The 9167-nt window shown below is 40.8% G+C and overlaps 1 protein-coding gene across 1 annotated transcript; it reads left to right on the top strand.

Annotated features, from left to right (window-relative positions):
* The first annotated feature begins 1 nt into the window (after position 1).
* Positions 2–8286, top strand: LOC147169388 (aminoacyl tRNA synthase complex-interacting multifunctional protein 1-like). The gene is made up of 7 exons (XM_086081925.1): positions 2–136; positions 1738–1868; positions 2023–2136; positions 3879–4040; positions 5615–5817; positions 5977–6145; positions 8036–8286. Exons 1-7 carry the CDS (start codon positions 54–56, stop codon positions 8200–8202), a joined length of 1029 nt encoding a protein of 342 aa, XP_085938051.1. The 5' UTR covers positions 2–53; the 3' UTR covers positions 8203–8286.
* Positions 8287–9167: the final 881 nt, after the last annotated feature.

Below are 9167 nucleotides of genomic sequence, written 5' to 3'. Positions count from 1 at the left end.
GATTCGGTGGGCCTAATTTAGCATCCATGCGCCTGCCTGTGCTAAATTAGTGTATGCTAGCACAGCCTAGCAGTGAAGGCTGGAAGCCCTCGCCGACACTCGCGGTAACGTGTAGAGGTGAATGCCCAAAGTCCATGTAAGTTTCAGCTATTTTTTTTTATGTTTTATTCCCTATTTTTGCGAAAGCAGTCTTACAAGCAACGCCAGCTACGAATAAATAGTTAGTTGACATAATTGTTAGCGACCTAGCAGCACAAAGATCGACTACCTTAGACTATTTTGATGTTTTCTACATGCTTTCATGTTGACTGTGGCAACACTCCCAAATATGTTTAGCATAGCTGACATAAAAAAATATTGAAAATGTCCCTGTTTTGAAGAATATGACCAATATGGTTAAGACAGTCTAGAATTTCTAACCATTAATAGAGGGTCGTATAGCTATTTTTAGAGTGCAGTTCCTATTGAAGACGTAAGGTGACGCTATGACAGTACTCATGTATATTAATCCTAGTGGTGCACAAAATGCAAACATACTTTGCTATATTTTATATACTGTGTGTATGTACAGATGGAATGCATGATTGAGTAACAAAAGGAGAATTAACCTGTGCATGCGTTAAATGCTTATCCAAATTAGTTCAGGCTTTATGTGGCATGCCCCGCTGGCCCTGTTTAAATTAAATTAAGAAAAACAGTTATTTGATCCATATTTAGTTTTTTCTATCAACCACAGAGCTTAAATGTTTCTAATTTTCCCTGTCCTTTGATATTCATTTTTTCCGTCTTGAGCCAGCTGTTTTACCTCACATTCATTTCTTGAGAGCTTCGCCCTCATTTAAAAAAACAAACTAATAATTGGATGTTAAGACTCTAAAGTTTTTTTGTTTTGTTTTTAAACCTTATTTCCAAAGTTTGTACTACTTTTTTTTGGTCATCCTAGTAATTGACTTCAGTCCGGTCAAATGTTTGTTCCTCTGTTGTCAGTTTATTTAGTTTCATTTGGGATTGGCTGGTTAATCGTTTATCTTGTGGACAGAGGTCACCTTTTTCTGACTTCAAGCATTCAGTTAATAGACAAGGGCGTGTCATGATGATCTGCTGTTGCTATTTTCACAAGCAAAAGAAATTATGGGAGTGACGGCTCTCGACCAATCGACAGTCTGCAGTGAGTCAGTCTAGGTTCCAACTTTAGATGCCATGTTGCATTTTGCCATTTGAGGAAAATCATAACTACAATGTGGCCCATGACAAAAATGATTTTGACACCCCTGACCTAAAGAGTGGGGCCTTGACACACTTGCATCCTGTTTGAATCAGACTTTCTTTTCATTTCTGGACAATGTTATGGTCACTTGTCCTGACCAGGGTCCTATGGCTGACATAAAAGTACATCTAAGAACGTTAGTAAATGCACATACCTCTTCCTGCTAAATATAAATATTGTGAGTCTGCTATCACATTGATCACCATTGTAATGTCATAGAATGTAACAAAACGGGTTGAATGGTGTCATTTGTGCATCTTGAACTGTCAAGAAATATGATTTAATCTATCAGATGTATACATGCATCCTGCCATGCAATTCTAAAAACAAATATAACCTTAGAAGAACTGTTAATAAAAATGCCAATAGATGAGATTTCCATTTCATTATAGAGGTTCAAACTAACAAAATTTCAAATCTGTGAATGCCAAATTGAACGTGTGCTCACTGTAAAACCATTTACTTTTCAGGTTTTTATCCCGTTCCTTCCTCAAAATGTCAAGTCCCAATCCCTTGGCAAGGCTGGAGCAGCGAGCCGCTGAGGCTGACCAGATCATCGAGTACCTCAAACAGCAAGTCCAGCTGCTCAAAGAGAAAGCCAGTAAATCTTTAAACCATATCATAGTCAAGTCAAGAGCTAAGCCTTTTGCTAAATTTCACCCAGTAGTATATTTGTTCCGTTGAGTAGCACTTCCTTAAATTCTGAGTTTTTGTGCTGTTGCGAGAGACGTTAACAAGAATTTACCTCTTCGTAGGCGTCCAGGCCAGTGTCAGGGAGGAGAAGAAACTGCTGGTGGAAAATGCCAAGCTGAAGCAGGACATAGAGGACCTGAAAAAACAGCTACTGGAAAAAGAGAAGAAGAGGGGAGGTAAAGTCTCTTTTGGCCTTACTGTTTGTCCACTCTAGAACACACAGCAAGGGACATTAAAAGTAATTTTTTTTTTATAGCTTTATTACGTATGTACTCCTGCAAAATCTAATCACATTCATGCTAGGGTTTAATATTTTGCAGTTTGGTACAATATGACAGTACATATGGCAGTTGCCCATATGCCCCCCCCCCCTCCCCAACCAAAAAAATTGTTCATCTTTATTTTTTCTTTTCTTCTCAGACAGCTCAGTATTGTTCATTCGGTAATCTTAGATTTGAGATGTCATCATCATTCCGCTCTTTTTATTTTTATTTTTTTTTTGTATGTGTGTGACTATGTACATGTGCGGGCGTGTGAGTGTGTACTCATTAATTCACCCAAAACCTATTAAAAATCCCATACCGTTTGCCTAAAACGAATACTTCAGAATCCAGCTAGAGTCGTGAGGTTGTCAGGAGACCCGAGGAAGGATCAAAGAAAAGGAAAGGAAAGCAAAATCCAGCACCGACCAGACATCACCTACTACCCACCGGGTAACCATACCAGAATCTTTCACCAACCCCAGAAACATCTAAATTCCAACAAATTAGGGAGACCTCAAGAGACCAAAGGAAAGACTGAGGAAAGGAAGACTTCGTCTTTCCAAAAGCAAGACAAACAATGCCATGAACATTATTGGCTTCCAATGTGCACATTATAAAAATAGCATATTGAATAATGCTTTTTTTTAAATCTGGAAAAGACCAAGAGCCGTCTTTAGGTTGTAGATTAAGCGGTAGAGTAACCACCTTTAACCCTAACCGTCACGCACAAATCTTTGTCAGCACTGTGAGCATCTAAATGATTTACTCTACTAGTGTTTTTCTTTTTCTTTAGCTTTTTTCTGATACCGCTATTAGTGATGATTGATCGCTCCGTAACGTTTCCTGGATGGGAGCCTGGTTGACTTTCTTTTATCAAATATTGACTGTAGGGAAGGATGATTCCCCACCACCACCAATTACCATCATAGCACTGTTAGCACAATTTATTATTTTTCCACTCATTTATTTAATAATCACACTCTCAAAATACTTCATAACAACACGTTAATACCACAGATCTAAAATCCTTATTCTCACTGGGGCGTGACACTTTTGGAACTGGAACGATCTTTCCACAGTACAGGAATACTATGACTGTCCAAGGACCTATGAAAGATGTGACACCAAGCATCAGACAGTTCGGAGGAACAGTTTTTGAACAAACATGCCGGCGGCAAATCATCCGGTCCCATAAATCTCTTATTACCAAGACTTTTCAAAACAAACTGGGCCAATTTTCACATTGTATGATGGTTCATCCAAGAGAGAGTTCATGATTTCCTCAAACGTGGGTAAGGAAGAGTTCTGCAAACCCACAAACTCACAGATGGGAGACAACCACTCTACCACTAAGCCATTGCCGCACCGCATTGATTGTATTGACAGAAATAAATTTGTGAGTTAAATACATCAATTCATCTTGTACAGTATTGCTTATCCTCAATAAGGGTTGCTGTTTTTTAAAATAATTGTATGAATAATTTTGTTGATGGGTGCTTTTTTGTAGCTTGAGTACCTGCCAGCAAAAATGTCCATGCATTTGCCTGCCAGGTATATTGGTCTCAAAGGGAAAAATGAACTGCAAAGTTTTGATGGACACTTACCCGGAACATTTTCAACATATGATGACATCTACTTTTTTCCTTTTCTCACAGTGCGTGACGTTGCCATGCCATCAGTGGAAGTCTCTGTGAAGTCCAATGCCACTCCTCCCCCACCCGGTGGTGCTGCGCCTTCTGTCACTCCCACCGCCAGCAGTATCCAGAGTCCTCCCCCCAAAAACGACAGCCACGATAAGAAGAAGCCTGAGAAAAAAGGTGAGATGGCGCACATCAACATTCTTCTCGTTATTAATCCTTTTGAAGTCGTGACACGAACACCGACTGGTGATGTCTGTCATGTCGCACGTGGTGAGCTGCAGATTGAATTGGAATTTGTTTGTGTGCTCTACATTGAAGCTATTAAAAGTGCCCTTTCAGCACTTTTTAAAGCTGTCGGACACATTCAAAGCAGGCAATTCATCTGGGAATGTTCCCTTTTCTCATATCAGGTGTTGATGGGTTGTAGGGGTGTGAATTACCGAGTACCTGGCGATTCGATTCGTATCACGATTCATAGGGCACGATTCGATTCGATGCAGATTAATCCCGATACGAAGCGATTTTTATTTTATTTTTACTCAAATTTAGAAAATACAAATCAGTAAACTTGTACATGTACACTGTAAGATTTGTATGAAAATGTATTTATTTATCTGAAAATTCTGGCTTATAACTGAGCCATTGCATGCTTAATGTGTGAATCCTAACCCTAAGTAAGATGTTTTGTTGAATATTCCCATAAAAAATCGATTCGGACGCATATTGTATTGCCGAATCGATTTTTTCCAACACCCCTAATGGGTTGTATTTTATGAAATGGAGAAAAATAACATAAATCGGTGGTGAATTTATTGCGTTGCAAGTGTTTTAAATAAGTTTACGTTCCTAAAAAGCCACAGCTGAGTTTCATTTGTTCAGCGGGCCTTTTAGTCATCCGTTTTTAGCTTTTCATGTCAAAACTAATCGCATTCTTGTAGTGGGCATCAGTGGCATTCAGCATTTTTGATTTAAATGGACGAGTTGAAATCGTAATCCAGATGGATGCCTCCCTATTAAGATAAACCAGCGGTTTGCGTCTTTGGTGAATTTTCTCTGAATGTTTTCGGATAAACATTCCTTAGAAACTTGCGCTGCCCGTTTTTCGTTAGGCTACCATGAAAACACTCACAGATGCTCCTTTCCCAAACATGTTGGGAACACAGTGGAACCTTCAAAGTTGAATTCAATGCATTCCGTGATGGTGGCTGACTTCCAAATTGTTCTAATAATAGATTTCCCCAAAATAAGTGAGGGCATTTGTTCCTTGCTTGAGTCATACAAACGTTCTTAACTGTACAGGTGATGTTTTTTTTTTTGTAAATCCTTGCCTGTAATACAAATGTAAAAGTTAATAAGAAGACTTAATTAAACTGCTCACATTTTGAAGTTTGAAGATTGGTTTGGATGCATTTTTTTGTAAATTGCCAGACAAAATGGTTTTGTAGACTTCAAAATTCCTTCTGCTGCTGCCATCGTGAGTTATGTCATCAATAAAGACGAGTGACTGTGAGCCCTTTCTCGAATCAGCCATGCAAGGCCAAGCCCTGACATTACCTTCGCCATGCTTCACAATATGATCTTGTGTGTTTTGGATCACAAGCAGATACTTTCTTTCTCCATGCTTTGGCCTTTCCTGAGACCAAGATTAACCTCTACCGCAAATGGCTTAAGTTGAGTTAAGCCAAATAGTTTGGCTTCCACTGTACTTTGAAATCCGAATTTATATGGCATAACTGTCTTTTAATGCATAGAGAAAAAGCCACAGCAGATGGCGGCCGCTGGTCAGGACGACGTCAAGGTGGACGTGTCTCGGCTGGATCTCCGCGTCGGACGCATCATCACGGCGGAGAAGCACCCGGACGCAGACAGTCTCTATGTGGAGCAGGTGGATGTCGGGGAGCCTTCGCCCAGAACTGTGGTCAGCGGGCTGGTCAAGCATGTGCCTTTAGACCAGGTACGCTCTCACTTTGAACTGAGGCTGGAAAAGATGCTTACATTTGTTACGCAATGTAAAATTCCTCTTGATTAAAGTATGTCGTAAGGGGTTTGACTTTTCCCCCCTCCTGTCTTTGGATAATTGGACCTTAAGAATGTTTTTACCTCTCTGGTGCAGATGCAGAACCGCTTGGCAATTCTGCTGTGTAACCTGAAGCCAGCCAAGATGAGAGGGGTGACGTCCCAGGCCATGGTCATGTGCGCCAGTTCGCCCGACGTGGTGGAAATCCTCGACCCTCCGAGCGGTGCCGTGCCAGGGGACAGAGTCACTTTCCAGGGCTTCTCAGGTTATTTTTCTTCTTTCTTCTAGCAAAAATTGAGTTTTCCACCTGCGCGTCCTTACAAATGATTGGCCGATCCTCTGGCTGCCAGAAACAACACAGCGATTTCGCCGTTCAAATCCTCTGACGACGATAATCGGAGGGAAAAAATTGCGTCATCTGTGCTGTTTGTTAGCAACTCAATTACCCGTGACGAACTTACCAACGCTGCTGCCAAGAAGCTAACCTGCTTGCATCTTTAAGATGACATTTAAGTAAATTTTCAACAACTGATTTTTCAAATGTGAGGGACCCTACATGCAAAGAGGAAAAAAATAGTGTTCTTACTGCTCTCATAATCTGTGGTGTACTCACTGACCCAATACAGCACAACACATACCTAAAAAAATAAAAACATTTAAGTCTGTTGTAGTACCAAGACTGACCTGTGAGAGGCAGGCTGTTGCCAGAGGGCTTGCCTTCTATATCAAGGACCACCAACTCTGTTCCTCGAGAACCCCCATCCTGCATGTTTTAGATGGTCCCTGCCTCCAACCCACTTGATTCAAATGGCCCCTGTTCTAGACTGATGAAAAATGCAAAAAAAAAAAAAGAAGAAGAAGAAAGCAGTGTGGGGTGAAATTCTAAAACAAATGTTTGTAATTACCTATAGTAATAGTTTAAACCCTAAATATACCAAAAACTATATTGTTTCATGCTTATCTTAAAATATTAACAAAAATAAATAATAGCCTACAGATGAAAAAATGCATTTGACATGTTCATTTATGCCTATGAAACCTGTGAATTTCAGTTTTTAAGTAAGAAAGAGATTGTTCTTTTATTATCGTTTAGTAGCAACTCAGGAGAACAAAAACTTACACGTGCAGCGAAGACTCTCCAAACTGTCTGCTAACAGCCCGGGCTAAGCTTAGCTAAGATCCCAGAACAGTCAATCGTTTCAACATACTTCCCTGATACTGATACAAATTACAACTTTCCTATTAGCTTTGGCAGCATCTTGGAGCATTACAGAAAGAGCACAAAATGACAACAATGACTGAGAATAGGTGAATTTTTCAGCAAATGGTTGAATTTGCGAATGGCGAAGCGCAAATAGTTGACTGCAGTAGAAGAACAAATGGAACTAAGCTTATCTGGTAACTAAATTGATGTTGCAAACTCTTCTCCTTGTCATTTCTCTTGCGGTGAATAACTTGTGAGACATGTTCTCCTAGCTCCTTATTTATGTCTGGCAATATTACAAGCTTCAGGTCACGTAATCATAATCACGGAGTCTGTGGCTCGTGGCAAATGTGGCTCAGACCCAAGCATTTGCGATCGTAAATTTAACAGGTTGTACATATTGACTGACAACCCTGACCGTTTTCTGAGGAGAGGAGAGGGGGCGGGGGGGATCACTTTTCCTACTCTACAGGTTAATCACCCAGGATAACCAATCAAAGACATCTGACAGGTGAGCATTTACTGACTTTGATGGCAAAAGACCCTCAAGTTAGTCCCATGTGAATGGTATATGGGCACCTCGCTACAATATTTTAAATGACTTTTCTTTGGTGTTAAAATGCAATGATACCTTGACAACAGCAGCAAACTGTGGTCTAAAGAGAAACAAAGTGTGGTATTCGTTTTAAGGTGGAGCCACAGCTGCAGCCGTCATGTTGATGGTTTTGCTGACGGTCACACAATAGAGAAGACTTTTTTTTTTCCTGTGGTCCGTTTTTGGGTTGGGACTGCTTTGTATTGAATCCAACATCTTTTTTTCTTGTGCTAACCATGTCCATCGAACTCCTGATGTTTCCAATCACTCACCCAGGCGTTAAGAATGCTAATATGTGTTGTAAGTGGAAATTTGACAGGTTGCTACTGCAATCTAATGATGTTTAACACTTACAGGCGAGCCTGACAAAGAGTTGAACCCCAAGAAAAAAGTGTGGGAGCAGATTCAGCCCGACCTGCGCACAGACGGCGAGTGCGTGGCGACTTACAAGGGGGCACCGTTCGAAGTAGCCGGTAAAGGAGTGTGCCGGGCACAGACCATGAGCAACAGCGGCATCAAATAAAAGAAGACGAGCTGCTCCGCCGGTGACAAATGGAAGTGGAAAAGCATTTGAAGGGCTTCAATAAAATTTTGATCATCTTCCTAATGTGAGTTCTAACGTTCGTATCCTAAAGAAAAGCATGCTTCACACTGGGTTTGGTGTTCTTAGGGTGCAGGCTACAGTGTTTTGAGTGTTTTGTTAGGTTCCACACTGTAAAAATATTCGTCACGGGTCAACCAAGGTGTAGTTGCCTTAAGTATACCACATTGGACCACACATTTGTCCGCGCTCAGTTGAGCGTGGTAGATGACGAAGCCCGCAGATAATTTAAAAACAAGAACTACCGCTCAGCGCCTGGCGTATGACATTCAGAAGGTTCTCAGTGTTTAATGGCTCGGGAAAAAAGTTTTAAATCTTACTAGCCTCAAGTGAGCCCCAAATGCTGAAAATAGAAGCAGAGTAAAGTATGAAATGGGGAAATGCAGCATAAAACAACCAATGCTGATGTCCAGCAGGCTCGGGTAGTCCAGACAAAGGGCCTTTTCTAGCAAGTAAGCACTTTTCCAGAAGCAAGCACACGGACACGAGACTACTATGTCCAGTCATACGCCCCTTTTTCAAGTTGTCCAATTCAAAACTGTTCCCAGATGACTAATGAAAATGTCTAAATGGTCATGAATCTCATGTCATCGCTGTGGGCAAAATCTGTGAATCCAACAAAAATCAGTGCAGCTCTGCTTAGCTTTCTTTTGACAGACCGTGATAGTGGCTTGAAAGTGGCAAATGTTCCCTCAGCCTTGCAATTCAAGGGTAGTGAAACATATTTTCAGAAATGTTTCATTTCAAGCTGCATAGACTCCACAGACTAAACTATCTGTATGCAAGCAATTCAAAGTCAAATGTCCTTAGCATGGCCCTCATTTTAAAATAATGTCAAACATGATGAAATAAAATGGATCATCGGTGGAACTCGCGGGAGGAACATT

Source organism: Leptonotus elevatus, chromosome 8, assembly GCF_054856555.1.
Source record: "Leptonotus elevatus isolate MCC_2025b chromosome 8, RoL_Lele_1.0, whole genome shotgun sequence".
In the NCBI taxonomy this organism is placed as follows: Eukaryota; Metazoa; Chordata; class Actinopteri; order Syngnathiformes; family Syngnathidae; genus Leptonotus; species Leptonotus elevatus.
Note: the sequence above shows the minus strand (reverse complement) of the source record. Positions and strands in the feature narration are given on the sequence as shown.